Source organism: Neofelis nebulosa, chromosome 10, assembly GCF_028018385.1.
Source record: "Neofelis nebulosa isolate mNeoNeb1 chromosome 10, mNeoNeb1.pri, whole genome shotgun sequence".
Classification (NCBI taxonomy): Eukaryota; Metazoa; Chordata; class Mammalia; order Carnivora; family Felidae; genus Neofelis; species Neofelis nebulosa.
The window spans coordinates 6,474,516-6,491,112 of NC_080791.1; the positions used below are offsets into that span (position 1 = coordinate 6,474,516).

The 16,597-nt window shown below is 39.0% G+C and overlaps 1 protein-coding gene across 3 annotated transcripts in view; it reads left to right on the top strand.

Annotated features, from left to right (window-relative positions):
* CUL5 (cullin 5) overlaps nt 1–16,597 on the top strand; it is a 94,891-nt gene that overhangs the window by 23,256 nt on the left and 55,038 nt on the right. For all 3 annotated transcript variants that reach the window (XM_058686657.1, XM_058686659.1, XM_058686658.1), the window contains one exon: nt 12,619–12,718. In XM_058686657.1, coding sequence (XP_058542640.1) covers nt 12,619–12,718 — 100 coding nt within the window. The remainder of the gene's footprint in view (nt 1–12,618; nt 12,719–16,597) is intronic.

The following is a 16,597-nucleotide window of genomic DNA, read 5'->3' on the forward strand; positions in this document are numbered from 1 at the left end:
AGGGAGCGTAGTGTGATGGTGTCCCTGCTTCAAGTCTGTTTCTAAGCAGAAATCGTCAACACCTTTGTATGTGCCCTAGTTAGTGGTCTCATCACGTCATTTCTGTAAAATTCCTTGATCTCCTTGAGGTATCTAAGGCAGCTCGATATGTAGTCCTTTTAGGTTAAAGACTTCTTGTATGTATATCTTACATGCCATCACCAAAATTGCAAGACCTACATTAATTAAAACCTTTCAGATTTTAGCCTGTTTGATCACGAGTTAATAACTAGATTGCTTATATCTTTCTAAATTTGAGGCACTAAAATATTGTATTATTTTTAAAGTACATTGGCTACTCCATTTTTTCTCATATATCCTTGTTTCTCAGTAAGAGCACTGTTGGCATTTTAAGTGGTTAAACAAGATTGTGCTGCATATTGCAGGATGTTTATCACCTGTGGCCTTCACCTTCATCACCTCTAGTAGTGGACACTCCCTGTGTACTCTCCTCCCTACTTCTCATTAATGAAACCAAAGAAAAGCTCTCAGATTTTTCCCCATGAGCCTCTGTGGGGATGGTACCTCCCTTGGTTAATAACTGCTGCTGTTCTATATACATACTTGGTTTGACTCTGGTTTGTGAAGTCGATGCCAGAATTAAATAATAAATTATTTTGAGCTTGGGATGCTTCATTTTAAAGAAGATTTATCTTTATTATAAGTTATTTTAAAATGTATTTTTATTGTTCGTAAGTTGGTTTTTGTTTTTGTTTTTAAAGTTTATTTTGATTTGAATCTGAGAGGGGGGCCACACACAAGCAGGGGAGGGGCAGAGAGAGAGGGAGGGAGAATCCCAAGTAGGTTCCACACTGTCAGCGTAGAGCCTGACGTGGGGCTTGAACCCATGAACCATGAGATCATGAGCTGAGACGAAACCAAGAGTCAGATGCTCACCTGGCTGAGCCACCCAGGTGCCCCCCGCCCCCCAAGTTGGTTTTTGACGCCACTTTCTCCTCTCTTGTCTGCCTCATCTCTGTCATGTAAGCTGACTTTTTGTTGTGCACCTCTTAAATTTTGGTTTCCTCCAGAGTTTCATTTCTTTTTATTCCTTTAACTGAGTTCTCATATCTGCAAAAGCAATCTAGATTATTCTCGTGACATGAACTTCCAGACTCAAATGGTCTGTTTTTTCCTCTATGTGTCTGGTCTCTTAAGTTCTGTAAATACTCCAAATTTAGAATGATAAAAATGTGTTATTCATAGTTTCAAACCGAACATGTAGAAGCTACCATCAGCTTTCTGTTTTTTAATTCCCTCATATTCAGTTGATTACTAGGTTTCATAGATTTTTATTAAATATCTCTTGAATGAAACTTCTTTCCATCCCAGCTTCTTCCCCCTCTCCTCATCTGAATGATTACAATAGTTTTCTGCCTCTCTTTGTTCTATCTCTGTTTATCATTTGTCTCTTGCTGCATAACAAGTTCCTCTAAACTTTAGCATCTGGAAGTAAAAAACACTCTGTCACAGTTTCTGAGGGTCAGGAAGCTGATAGCAGCTTAATTGGGTGGCGTAACTCAGAGTCTCTCTCAAGGTTGCAGTGGAGCTCAGCAGAAGATGTAGGCCTAGACTCAGCTAGGGCTGAGTGATCTTTCGGGTTTACCTACATGGTTGTTGGCAGGTGTTCAGTTCCTCACCATGTGGGCCCCTCCGTAGGGCAGTTTACAGTGTGGCAGCGTATTTTCCCCAGAGTGAAAGAGGGTCCTCCCAAGGTGGAATTCATGGTGATTATAACATAATTTGGGAAGTGACAAACCGTTACATATGTGCTGTTAATCATGCAAATGCTTGTACATTGTAGGAGGGAACTTACACGGCCATGAATACCAGGAGATGGGGAATCATCAAGGGCCATCTTAGAGGAAATAGATGATGCAAGGTTCGGAAAAGAACTCTTAAAAAAAACTCCAGTTTATATCAAAGAGGAAGAAAATGAAAGAGATGTCACTGAAAATGAAAGTCAAGATAAAGAAGAGACCTTTGAAATAAAAAATAAAGAGCTAAAAAATGAAAGACCAAATCAGTGATTTGAAAAATAAAAGAGTTCTCCCTGAATGTAGAGCAAAAACAAAGTATGGAAAATAAAATGGAATTTAAGAAATATGGGGGCACCTGGGTGGCTCAGTCAGTTAAGTGTCTGACTTCAGCTCAAGTCATGATATTGCAGTCTCTGAGTTAGAGCCCCACCTCAGGCTCTGTGCTGACAGTGCAGAGCCTGCTTGAGATTATTTCTCTTTCTCTCTCACTCTGTCCTTCCTGCATTTGCATTTGCGCTCTCTCTAAATAAATAAACATTAAAAAGAAAGAAAGGAAGAAGGTCGATCTAGAATTGGGTAAAGTCATGCCAGGAGAGAATAGAAATAGTAGAGGAGAGGGTATAGTCCAAAAATATAAGAAGAAAATTGAATACTCTTGTCCCTTCCCACCCATCCCCACGAGTCTTTTTTTTTTTAATAAAGATGTAACTTTTTTTTTTTTTTTTTTAATGTTCGTTTATTTTAGAGACAGCCTGAGCAGGGGAGGGGCAGAGAAAGGGAGACGCAGATTCTGAGACAGGCTCCAGGCTCTGAGCTGTCAGCACAGAGCCCAACACTGGGCTCCAGCCCATGAGCTGAGAGATCGTGACCTGAGCCGAAGTCAGACGCTCAACTGACTGAGCCACCCAGGTGCCCACTGCCCCCTGCCACGAGTTTTAATATTGAAAGTGCTAAAAAAAACATGCCAAGACACATCCTTAAGGAATTTCAGAATTCCAAGGATGAACAAAATAGTCCTACTTTTCTTGGAGTGATGAAGTACAGTTAAGTCTCAAAGCAGGCTATCCCCAGTACTTCTCATTGGTCAAATTGGGTGTAGGAGTCTGATGAAACATTTTCTTTAAATATTTGAAGGGATATTATTCTAAACCTGGTATTCTCTACCTAGTCAAGTGTGGAATCAAGATTAAGGCAAGATAAAAATGTTTCCAGACGGGTAAGTAATTAGAGGATTTAAGGATCCAGCAGATACGAAATACATACCCTTTCTTCTGTTCCCAGCGTCGGCCATTAAGAAATTGAGCTTTCGTAAACTAAAGAGGAGGTGCTCCTAAACTAGGAATCCTGACCAAAAGATGAATATAAATAGAAAATGACAGACACCATCCATCCAAAACCACAAGAGAGTGGAAACCAAAACATTTTAGCTGATAAAAATTGTTCCACAGAAACTGACTGTGAAGCCGAAGAACACAAACAGCATTCCGAACTGAGTTGGGTATCCGCACATGACCGTTTAGGGTCATTTAAAATATCTTGATTCAGAAACTTACAAGATAAGGAGAGAAATCAATAAAAGGAGGAAGATAAAATGACAGTTGAACTTAAAACCAAATAGAAAAAGTTAAAGTCACATGAGAAGTTGATCATCTCCATAGATGAGGGCATAAAGAAAGAAATGTTTCCAAAAAATGGGAAAAATAAATTCGTCAAGTATTCCAGCAGCAGGCATCATCCCAATAGTGATATGTTGGAAACATTCTACTTAAAATTGGGAATAAAGGGTGCCTGGATGGCTCAATCGGTTAAGCATTTGACTTGATAACTGGCTCAGGTTGCAATCTTGTGGTCGTGAGATCGAGCCGAGTCAGGCTCTGCACTGAGCGTGGGCCTGCTTGAGATTCTCTCTTTCCCCTCTGTCTCTTTCTCTGCCTCTCCTCGTGCTTTGTCAAAATAAATAAACATTTTTTTTTTTTAATTGGGAGTAAGACAAAGAGTCTATTCTCATATTTCATTTTTGTTTCCTCTAGGTTTTGAAATTGGAAATGGCATTATTAATAGCGTATTTATATTGTATGTGTGGATATACCATGTATTTCATCCCTAATCCTATGCATTTTTCTTTAATCTGGTCTTTTTTAAAAAATATTTTATTTATTTTTGAGAGAGAGGCAGAGTGCGAGCAGGGGAGAGGCAGGGATAGAGGGAGACAGAATCTGAAGCAGGCTCCAGGCTGTCAGTCCAGAGCCCAATGTGGGGCTTGAACCCATGAACCTTGAGATCATGACCTGAGCCAAAGGCAGATGCTTAACCAGCTAAGCCACCCAGGTGCCCCACTTTTATCTGGTCTTGAGGAGTGATCCATTTTGTCTTTTCACATAACCACATTTTAAAAATTGTTTTGATAAGATGTATCATATCAAAACAACTTCTGTATTAAGGAGTTTATAGCCTTCATGCATGTGTTAGAAAAAAAGAGGTTGGGAGTCAGTGATCTAAGTGCTCATTTCAAGAAATGAGGAAAAGGGGTGCTTGGGTGGCTCGGTTGAGCATCCAACTCTCTGTTTTGACTCAGGTCATAATCTCACAGTTTTGTGGGTTCAAGCCCCACATTGGTCTCTGTGCTGGCAGTGCAGAGCCTGCTTGGGATTCTCTCTCTGCCCCTCCCCGGATCACACTGTCTCTGTCTCTCTCAGAATAAATAAACTAAAAAAAAAATTTTTTTTAATGAGGAAAAAACCCTAGCATGGTAAAACTAAAGGAAGTATAAGGAAGGGAAGACAAAAGCCAAAATTAATGAAATACAAAATAATTGTGTGGTAGAAAAAAGGAAAAGGCAAAAATCAGTTCTTTGGGAAGAAGAATATTCAATTTATTCTCCTTATCACATCCATAATTTGTATCTTGATTAGTATCTTCTTTCTGGTTACTTTGAATTATTTTGGGTTTTTTTCTAGTGTCTTTTCAGATAAATTCTTAGTTCTTTTATCTTTTTATATTTAAAATGAGGGGCGCCTGGGTGGCTCAGTCGGTTGAGCGTCCGACTTCGGCTCAGGTCACGATCTTGCAGTCCGTGAGTTCGAGCCCCGCGTCAGGCTCTGGGCTGATGGCTCAGAGCCTGGAGCCTCCTTCCGATTCTGTGTCTCCCTCTCTCTCTGCCCCTCCCCCGTTCATGCTCTGTCTCTCTCTGTCTCAAAAATAAATAAATGTTAAAAAAAAAATTTTTTTTTAAATGAAATGAAAGCATCCAGGGTTATACGTTTTTTTAATGCTGCTTTTATTATTACCACAGGCTTTGCAGTTTGAAGTGTTTGCCTTTTTATTGCTCTCTTAGTAAGTTAGTAGATTCTTTAGTTAGTAAGTTTTTTTGTTCTTTAATCCACATATTATGTAAGGACTTACCTTCTGACAATGGAGTTGTTTTTTTTTTTTTTTTAATCATTTACTTATTTATATATTATGATCAGGAAAATAGCCTGTAAAAATATCTTTATAGGGGCACCTGGGTGGCTCAGTTGGTTAGCGTCCAACTTCAGCTAAGGTCTTGATCTCATGCGGTTCTTGGGTTCAAGCCCCACGTCGGGCTCTGTGCTGACAGCTCAGAGCCAGGAGCCTGCTTCAGATTCTGTGTCTCCCTCTAGCCCTGCTCCTCCCCCACTCATGCTCTGTCTCTCAAAAATAAATAGTTAAAAAAAATTTTTTAATAAGTATAAATATATTTACAAATTTTATATGCGTGTATATGCTCATAGAAAATAGTATTTTTTTAAGATCTTATTTTTAAGTAATCTGTATAGCCAGTGTGGGGCTTGAACTCACGACCGCAAATTAAGAGTCACCTGCTCCACTGACTAAGCCAGCTAGGTGCCCCGAAGAAATTATCATTTTGATAGTTGTAATAAGAATCTCTAATAAGTCATATTTATTGATTGTATTTTTACATTCCTCTATGTCCTTAATTTTCTTTTGTCTAGATTTTCAGATGTTAAGAGATTTTGTGATAGACACTGCTGATTAGCTGAGGCACCCCCATTCTGTGCCATGTACTTTCCACTTGGCTGCATATTGTAATAGTCACTTCTTCAACTTCCCTTGCTGTTTGGGTCACCATGTGACACAGTTCCAGCAAATAGGTCTACAGGAGGGCTTCTGAGAAAGTTTTTGCTTTTCAGATGAATTAAACTAACGTGCCTGGCACAGTCCTCCTTTTCACAGAAGTAAGAGGCTGCCACGCTAATGTGTCTGAGTAGAAAGAGAAGGAGCCTCTTCTCAGTCTCTGAATGAACCCCAGTAGCTGCCCATCTCTAGACTTCTAGTTATTTAAGAAAAATAACATAATAGTCTGAGCCACTCATAATTGAATTTAATGGTTCAGCTGAATGCCTCCTAGCTGGTAGAAGTAAGGATGCTTTAACGTATTGCATTGTATTTGTATCAAGTTCTTAAATTTGTAATTATTTTTGTGTTTAAAGAAAATTTTTTTTTAGTGTCTATTCTTGAGAGAGAGACCGAGCCTTAGGGGGGGAGGGGCAGAGACAGAGGGAGACACAGAATCGGAAGCAGGCTCCAGGCTCCAGGCTCTGAGCTGTCAGCACAGAGCCCGATGTGGGGCTCAAACCCATAAACTCTGAGACGATGACCTGAGCTGAAGTCGGACACCCAACCGACTGAGCCACCCAGGTGCCCCTCTGTTTTTGTTTTATATTTAGATAAATTTGTTTTGTTTTGTTTTTTGGTCCAAAGAATTGGGTATATCTTGATAAATAATGCTTTTTATCATTATTATATAATGTGTCCTCTCTGTAGTTATTTTAACCTTAAATTCCTCTGTGGATGATACTAGTGTTGCCACCCTGCTTTATTTTATTTGTGTTTCCTAGTACCTTTTTTTTTTTTTTGGAAATTACATTACATAAACATTACATTATATAAAACCGTACCACTTTAACCAGTTGAGTGGCATTGAGCACGTTCACTGTTGTACAAACATCAACATTATTACCCATTTTTAAAACTTCATGTTCTTTGTCTCTACGGAGCCCATTTTTCTCCTAGTTTGCCTATGCTAGGTACCCCATATAAGTGGAATCACACAATATTTGTCTTTTTGAAGGGCCTACTGTCTTCCAGTGGGATAATTTATTGAGTTCATGTGTAATGTTATAGCTGATATTCTTGTTTTATTGCTTCTCTAACTTTATCACTAATTATTAGATATTCTTACTGCTTCATTTTTTGTTTTCCTTCTTTTTGTTAATCTGAAAATTCATTTCCATTAGTGGTTATATTTCTGTTTCCGACTCTCAATCAGAAGCATATAGTGTTACTATTAATTAAAAGCAAAATACCTGTTTGTCACACCAGAGTCACATTCTTTCTGTTTTACTTTCTTTGTACCCAAGGAGGTTGAAGCGTTTGGAATACTTCTTACCGCTTGATGCTTCTCCTGTCCCTTCTCCCTGTCCCCTTGAAAGCTTTGAAAAACCTTTACTTTGTCCCTCTCCTACTCCCCCGACTCCCTGATTTTCATAATATAATTAAGTAGTTAAGACTTTCCCTTACAACATGTCTCTTTTCTTTTATTTATTTATTTATTTATTTATTTATTTATTTATTTATTTATTTTTATTTTAGAAAGAACACAGGTGGGGGAGAGGGACAGAGAGAATCTCAACAGGTTCCATGGTCAGTGGGGAGCCCAACGCAGGACCCTACCCCACGACCCTGGGATCGTGATGTGAGCCAAAAGCTAGAGGCGGATGTTCAACCAGCACCCAAACATTTTTTTTTAATTTAATTTTTTTTAAATTTACATCCAAATTAGTTAGCATATAGTGCAACAATGATTTCAGGAGTAGATTCCTTAATGCCCCTTACCCATTTAGTGAGTACCCCCACCAGTAACCCTCTGTTTGTTCTCCATATTTATGAGTCTTATGTTTTGTCCTCCTCCCTGTTTTTATATTATTTTTGTTTCCCTTCCTTTATGTTCATCTGTTTTCTCTTCTTAAAGTCCTCATATGAGTGAAGTCCTATGATATTTGTCTTTGTCTGACTAATTTTACTTAGCATAATACCCTCCAGTTCCATCCACGTAGTCGCAAATGGCAAGATTTCCTTCTTTTTGATTGCCAAGTACTACATTGTGCATATATACCACATTTTTTTTAATCTGTTCATCCATCGATGGACATTTGGGCTCTTTCCATACTTTGCCATTGTCGATAGTGCTGCTATAAACATGGGGGTGCATGTGTCCCTTTGAAACAGCACACCCGTATCCCTTGGATAAATGCCTAGTAGTGCAATTGCTGGGTCGTAGGGTAGTTCTATTTTTAGTTTTTTCAGGAACCTCCATATTGTTTTCCAGAGTGGCTATACCAGCTTGCATTCCCACCAGCAGTCCAAAAGAGATCCTCTTTCTCCGCATCCTCGCCAACATCTGTTGTTGCCTGAGTTGTTCATGTTAGCTATTCTCATTGTGGTTTTGATTTGTATTTCCCTGATGATGAGTGATGTGGAACATGTTTTCATGTGTCGGTTGGCCATCTGTATGTCTTCCTTGGAGAAGTGTCTATTCACGTCTTTTGCCCATTTCTTCACTGGATTATTTTTTTTTTGGGTTTTGAGTTTGATAAATTCTTTATAGATTTTGGATACTAACCCTTTATCTGGTACGTTGTTTGCAAATATCTTCTCCCATTCTGTTGGTTGCCTGTTAGTTTTGCTGATTGTTTCCTTCTCTGTGCAGAAGCTTTTTATTTTGATGAGGTCCCAGTAGTTCATTTTTGCTTTTGTTTCCCTTGCCTCCGGAAATGTGTTGAGTAACAAGGTGCTGCAGCCAAGATAAGAGAGGTTTTTACCTGCTTTCTCCTTGAGGATTTTGATGACATCCTGTCTCACGTTGAGGTCTTTCATCCATTTTGAGTTTATTTTTGTGTATGTTGTAAGAAAGTGGTCCAGGTTCATTCTTCTGCATGTCGCTGTCCAGTGTTCCCAGCACCACTTGCTGAAGAGACTGTCTTTATTCCATTGGATATTTTTTCCTGCTTTGTCAAAGAGTAGTTGGCCATATGTTGGTGGGTCCATTTCTGGGTTCTCTATTCTGTTCCATTGATCTTCGTGTCTGTTTTTGTGCCAGTACCATACTGTCTTGATGATTACAGCTTTGTAGTATAGCTTGAAGTCCGGGATTGTGATGCCTCCTGCTTTGGTTTTCTTTTTCAAGATTGCTTTGGCTATTCAGGGTCTTTTCTGGTTCCATACAAATTTTAAGATTGTTCTAATTCTGTGAAGAATACTGGTGTTATTTTGATAGGGATTGCATTGAATTTGTAGATTGCTTTGGGTAGTATCGACATTTTAACAATATTTGTTCTTCCTGTCCAGGAGCATGGAATCTTTTTCCATTTTTTGGTGTCTTCTTCAATTTCTTTCATAAGCTTTCTATAGTCTTCAGTGTATAAATTTTTCACCTCTTTGGTTAGATTTATTCCTAGGTATTTTGTGGTTTTTGAGCTCCCAAACATTTTTAAGAGCACTTTGGTTTTATATTCCAAGAGAATGTATTCTTAACCATTCGGATTTAATTTCATACATTTATTGCTGGCCATTACTCCTTCCCTTTTATACTGATGTGCCATTTGATACAACAGATAAACTGCACGAACTAAAACTGCATATTGTCTGTACGGGTAAATAGCAGAAGCAATGTTGAGTACAAAATGATTCCAAAAGATTATTGATACAATTTCTGTGAAGGTCAGGAATACTCATAGTCTGTCATAAAACATAAAAAACAGTAAATTCAGGCTTGGTTACTTCTGGGGAGGATAGAAGAGAGTAGGATCTGGGCGAGGAACATAGAGAGCTTTAAGGGTATTATCATAATCCATTCCTTAGGTACCTTACATGTTTTTCAAACTGTGTGTTAAAATTGACCTGGAGAGTTGACAGGGTCTTCTGGGTGATGAAGAGTAGTGTTGTGTTTGAATAAGAATGAGCGTATTGTTGACATACTTAGGAGCACCTGGAGGTTGAGAAAAGAGGGCTGATGTGACAAAAGTTAGGAATACCTGGAGGTTGAGAAAAGGGAGCTGGGGAAGATGTGCTAAATCAGTCACAAGTTTAGCTCTTTCTTGGGTAAGATTACTTGGTAGTGACCCAACCCTGCCTTCTTAACCACACCATTCCCTCTTGCCTTATGAGACTCACGCCACATTTTAGCCGTTCTAAAATGTACCTAGCACTACTTTGAGTACAGGGATACTAGGTTAGTCCTACTTCAGGGTGGCACAGACTCCTCTGATGGGTGACTTCTGCCTCAGAACTCCCAAACTTTCTTAGAACTGCAAGACAGTCTAAGGCTCTTCCTACCCAACCTTCCTTTCCACCCTTCCCTACGGGGATCAGACTGGCATTGTGGGCTTATCACTCGCCCAGCTTCCTGTAGCACACTTCGCATTTTCCCTTGCATATAGTTCCTTCCATAAATCTCTTGCATGTGTAATCCCCTCTGCTTCTGGGAAGACCTAAACTAACACGAGTCAGTATGTGTACAGTGCCTGGCACATGGTAAGCAGTCCATGCATGTGAGTTTTGTTACAGTAAATAAAGTAAGAGATGATGGTGGTTTTGACTTTGGTGGTGGTAATAGCTGCACATGTCCAAATTGGAGAGATGTCTAGGTGGATGGATACAGTAGGACCATGATTGAATGTAGTATGTGGCTGCAAAAGGCTTCATTTGCCCAAGTTCTTGCTTACCACTCCCTGCTTGACATGAGAACCACAGTGATTTGGTTAAATTCACTGCAAGCACCACAGTAATCCACAGTTCTGTACTCCTACTGGTACTTGTGTGTACCATGTCCTTCTTGCACCCCTTTGTACCTTTGCCTGGCAAACTCCTACTTGTTCTTGGAGATTAAGCTCAGGAAACCAACTCTTCCTGGGAGCCTTCCCTTTTCCTTACTACCCCTCTGCCTCTCACTTCTACTCTCCCCCTCTCCTGGGTTCCTGAACTATCTTGGGTTTATATGCACAGTAGTTGCACACATACTGAATTAGAATCAACTTTTTTTTTTTTTTTTAAGCTTATTTATTTATTTAGAGGGAAAGCGCAGGTGTGCGCATGCGAGCTCGGGGAGGGGCAGGGGGCAGAGAGGTAGGGAGAGAGAGAATCCCAAGCAGGCCCCAAGCTGTCAGAGCAGAGCCCTATATGGGGGTCTATATCACGATCTGTGAGATCTTGACCTGAGCTGAAACCAAGAGTGGACGCTTGACTGACTAAGCCACCCGGGTGCCCCAGAATCAACCTATTTTTGTATCAGTTGATTTTAGCCGGTTGATTTTAGTCATGAGGTGAGATTGTAGAGGGATCAGTTAATCATTTTATAGTTTATTCAAACAGTAGTAGGGAACCATTGGAGGATTTTAAGGGTACAGCTCACATGATGTGATTTGTTTTATGGAGATCACTTTGACTGCTGTTGGCTGAATGGTTGGTTTGGAGAGGTGCAAGAGTGAATTTGGGGAATGGTTTAGTGTGTGTTCTGGAGCCCAGCTGCCTGTTTCCACTATATACTAGCTGTGTAATTTTGGGAATGTTACATAACCTTTCTTTGCCACAGTTTCTCCACCTGTGAAATGGTGATAAAAAGGGTATTTCTTTCAGAGTTGCTGTGAAGATTTAAATGAGTAAAAACAGCCTAGAAAAGTAACTGGCACATAGTAAGCAGTCAGATTTGCCTATTTTGTTGTTATTTAACAAAGATTTGTATGTTTGCTGCATCCTGGGCAGTGAGCTAGATACCACTATTAAGGTAAAAGCTAAATTTAACAGGTGACAAAGTAAGTTCAAATGAATATGCAGACAGAACATTGTTATATTGATGTTCCTAAGATTCTGTATATAAAGCAAACTATTTGGTCATTGTTACAATATTACAATTCTGGAGATGTCTTACTTTGATTTCTCTGACATTTTTTATAAGAGGGGCTCCATTAGGTACTAAATGAATCACTGGGGAACATTTTTTGATAAAAGAATCCTTGATATAAGATTCTGTCCTTTTGTTATAAGTTTCCCTACTCTACAGCTTGGCAATTAAGAAATTAACTTATTGACAATATTGTATTAACATTAAATATATTTCTATAATATCAGCTTTATAAATTCAGAGTTTTAGTATACCAACTTATGAGAGCTTTTGTTTTGTTTTTTTAAATAACAGAGATACAGCGGTAATTAGTGTGTAAATATAGCGACTATATGGGGGAAGCTAAGAGATTTGCTAGTATTTAAATGACTAATTTTTTTTTAAAGAATAGTTTGCATATATTCTGGTAAAGAATTAGAATTTACACTTGTCGTTACATGAGAAAGAAATTAATAGTAGTGAACCTTGGGATGTGGGATTGGAAGAAGGGAGCTTGCTTTTGTAATTCAAAATATCCAGTGAGGGGATGCCTATGTGGCTCAGTCAGTTGAATGTCCTACTCTTGACCTCAGGTCAGGTCTTGTTCTCAGGGTCATGAGTTCAAGAGTTTAAGCCCTGTGCTCGGCGTGAAGCCTACTTAAAAAAAAAATCCAGTAAATAGAGATTAAGGAGGAAAACAGACAGAGAAAGTAAAATAAAAAAAGAACCAAGTGTATGTGTGACAACAGCTTACAAAAAATTCTTGGTTCTTAGGGATGGATTCAGCCACCCTCATCTTGGTGTAGCTTGATCCATGGAAACTATTCATGCAGAACTTGACGTGAGTTTTGTCTTTGTTCTTGTTCTGGTATTCATGTTCGTTTACTTTTATTTTTACAGGGATGTGCATGCAGTCTGTCTCTGGGATGATAAAGGTCCAGCAAAAATTCATCAGGCTTTAAAAGAAGATATTCTTGAGTTTATCAAGCAAGCACAGGCAGTAAGTGCTGCATCTTTGTATTAAGTTTATTTTAAGACTTTACTCAGAGAATTTCCTGTTTTCTGATTTTGAATGTAGGGCTTCCAGAAGTAATTTTAAAATATCACATTGACTTTGGACATCTGTTAATTATTTTTTTTAAGTTTATTTATTTAAGCAGTCTCTACCCCCAACGTGGGGCTCGAACTCATAACCCCAAGATCAAGAGCCGCATGTTCTACCAACTGAGCCAGCCAGGTGCCCCATTTTGATTAAAATTTTTAATGAGATGATTTGGATTTGGTTGTTTTTTTGCCGCTTAGCGCCTTTTCTGTTAAGAGAGTATATCATCCTCCATTAAAAGATGCTGTAAAGAGGCTCCTGGGTGGCTCAGTCAGTTAATTGTCCAACTCTTAGGTCGGGTTCTGTGCTGAGCATGGAGCCTGCTTAAAGTTTCTCTCTCTCTCTCTCTCTCTCTCTCTCTCTCTCTCTTTCTCTCTCTTTCTCCCTCTGCCCCTCTCCCGCTTGCACGTGCACATGCTCGCTCTCTGTCAAAAAAAAAGATATAAAGAGTTAAGTTTTTTATATGTTCTTTAGAAGTCCCCACCCCCACTGTTTTTTTGTCAAGTGTCAGTACACATGAATCAGTTTTTTTTCTCGCAGTCTGTATCTCTTCTCAAGCTGATAGTAATTTTCTTCAATTCCAGATATTTCTTCAACTGTAAAATCCTTGCATTGTCCTTTACATTGCTGCTGCTGGGCTGAAATTCACTCTTGTTTATAATATGTAGAAATGTTTCGTAATATTGAAATGAAAAAAAGGTCATTCAAAGCTCTTTAGGTTGGGGCGCCCGGGTGGCTCAGTTGGTTAAGCATCTGACTTTGGCCCAGGTCATGGTCTTAAAGTTCATTGTCTGAGCCCTGTGTCAGGCTCTGTGCTGACAGCTTGGAGCCTGGAGCCTGCTTCAGTTTTATTAAAAAATATTCTTTTTAATATTTGTTTTTGAGAGGGAGAGAGAGAGAGACAGAGAGACAGACAGACAGACAGACAGTGTGAACAGGGGAGGAACAGAGAGAGGGGGAGACACAGAATCCAAAGTAGACTCCAGGTTCCTAGTTGTCAGCACAGAGCCCGACACAGGGCTTGAACTCACTAACTGTGAGATCATGACCTGAGCTGAAGTCGGATGCTTAATTGACTGAGCCACCCAGGTGCCCCATACTCTTAACACTTTGAAGAAGGAAGGGCCTGAAGACCTGAGATTGTTTTCCTTTCTCTAAAATGAAGTTTTGAAAACTACAGAGCTAGAATTTTTTTATTCTTTAGGTGAATTTTTATGTCAGTGTCTCATACAACATTAGTCAAAGTTGTCTGTTAGAAATTTTGTTAAATACTGATAGCAGCCTAACATTTTTAGCCTAACCTAAAAAATGGTCTTTTTCTATATAAGATACTGAAGTTACGTGTATGATTGTTATATATTTAATTCTGCTAATAGCCACTACCATGATGAAAAAAGAATCCTGTCACATGGGGTGTTACTTACAAAATGAAATGTTTTATTGATAACATCATTAATTCTGTCATTTTGATAAATGATTTTTTAAAAACTATAGTTTTATAGGAAATTATCTTTTAATGAACATAAGTAATATTTTTCTGCTTTGCTTAGAAAAATAAATGTTTCGGTATCAAAATTTAATGAAAAGTATACTTTTCTAGAACTCATTTAGAAATATAGTTTCTACTTGCCTTGGAAGCATATCACCTTATCTGTTTATGACTTTTGGTGAATATAAATTATATTTATTTCAAATTTATAGACCTTTATCCTTCATTTTCTGGAAATGGGCTCATAAAGAATCACCTTACGTATTAATAAATGTTAAAAAAATACACTTTACACTGGAAAACTAAGTTAAGTGTTTCACTGTAATATGATCCAGTGAAATCTGGAATGTAGACCTCAGAAAAACCCTGAGGAGGATGATTAGTGTCACTGATTCTGAGCATTTAAATTGTAGGAGTAGTAATGCTAGGCATATATGTATGACTTCTAAACCTTTAAGAGAATTTAGCTTTTTGAGTTATTTTACTAGCCAGTAGTTAGACTGAACTTATCTTGTTAGGGAGGACCAGATCTCTTAAACAGGAGAGATTGTTTCCATCTGCATTAAAATGTTTATAGCATTATATAAAATGACAAAATGGAAAGTGAAAAATAAATGTACAAGGCTTGGGGAGTTATTCGGGTATTTAATTCTTTTGTTATTTTGTTATATTGATGTAAGTATTTTTTTGCTCTTAAGTGTATAATTTAGCAATTGGGGTTAGGGTCACCTGATTTGGCCTAAGTTTAGCTCCCCTCCCCCTGCTTCTTTTTTCTCTTAAAGTGGGCTTCATGCCCCATGTGGGGCTTGAACTCACAGCCCTGAGGTCAAGAGTTGCATACTCTACCTACTGAGCCAGCCAGGGGCCCCAGGCCTTGGTGTGTTCATGTGCCAGCAGGTGGCTGTTGGCTCTGCAAGGACTGGATGATCCAGGAGAGCCTCTCTCACAAACTTGGTGTTCGGTGCTAGCTTCCATCTGGGCCTTTCTCTGTCAGGTGGCTTCCCATTCTTGAGGAAACCAGCCTCAGAGGTGATACTGAAATCTGCAAGAGCTCCTCAGGTCAGTTTGGAAGTCTCAAGGTGTCGCATCTGCATTCTCTTGGTCAAAGCCTATCACAGGATCAACCCAAACCAGTGGTGGAGAGATAGACCCCACCCTTTTAAAAAAAATGTGATGTAATTTACATCCCAGAAAATTCACCCTCTTAAAGCATATTTTATATATTCATAAAGTTGTGCAACCATCATCCACAAATTCTAGAACATTCTCGTCGCCCTAAAAAAAAACTGTACCCCTGATCAGTTAACCCGCCCCCTCATTACCCACTCTCCACAAACTCTAGCAACCACTAATCTACTTTTTTTTTTAAGTTGACTTATTTATTTTGAGAAAGAGAGAGAGATGTGAGCATGACCGGAGCAGGAACAGAGACGGGGAAAGAGAATCCCAAGCAGGCAGCACTGAGCCTGTTGTGGGGCTCGATCTCACAACTGTGAGATCATGACCTGAGCCAAAACCAAGAATCGGATGCTTAACTGACTGAGCCACCCAGGCGCCCCTAATCTACTTTCTCCTTCTGTGCTTTTGTTCGTTTTGTATAAATGGACTCATGCAATATGAAGCCTTTTATGACTAGCTTTGATTGACGATAATGTTTTCAAGATTAAACTACATTGTAATAATTATCTTTGTTGCATTTCTTTTTATGGCTGAATAATATTCCACTGTATGACTATACACCAGTTTTTTTCATCTGTTCGTCATTGGTGGACACTTGGGTTGTTACTACTTTTTGTCTGTTTTGAATAATGCTTCTGTGAACATTACTGTGTAAGTTGGGTTTTTTAAATTTTTTTTTTTTTTCAACGTTTTTTATTTATTTTTGGGACAGAGAGAGACAGAGCATGAACGGGGGAGGGGCAGAGAGAGAGGGAGACACAGAATCAGAAACAGGCTCCAGGCTCCGAGCCATCGGCCCAGAGCCTGACGCGGGGCTCGAACTCACGGACCCCGAGATCGTGACCTGGCTGAAGTCGGACGCTTAACCGACTGCGCCACCCAGGCGCCCCAAGTTGGGTTTTTTAAATTTAGGTATAATTGACATTAGCTTTAGGTGTACAGTGTAATGATTTGATGTTTGTATATTTTGCGAATTGATTACAGTAAGTTAGTTAACATCCATAACCACACATAGTTAACAGAATTTTTTTTTCTTGTGATGAGAACTTTTAAGAGCTTTTACCAACTTTCTAATATCGAATACAGTTGTTAACTGTTGTTGCCTTCAA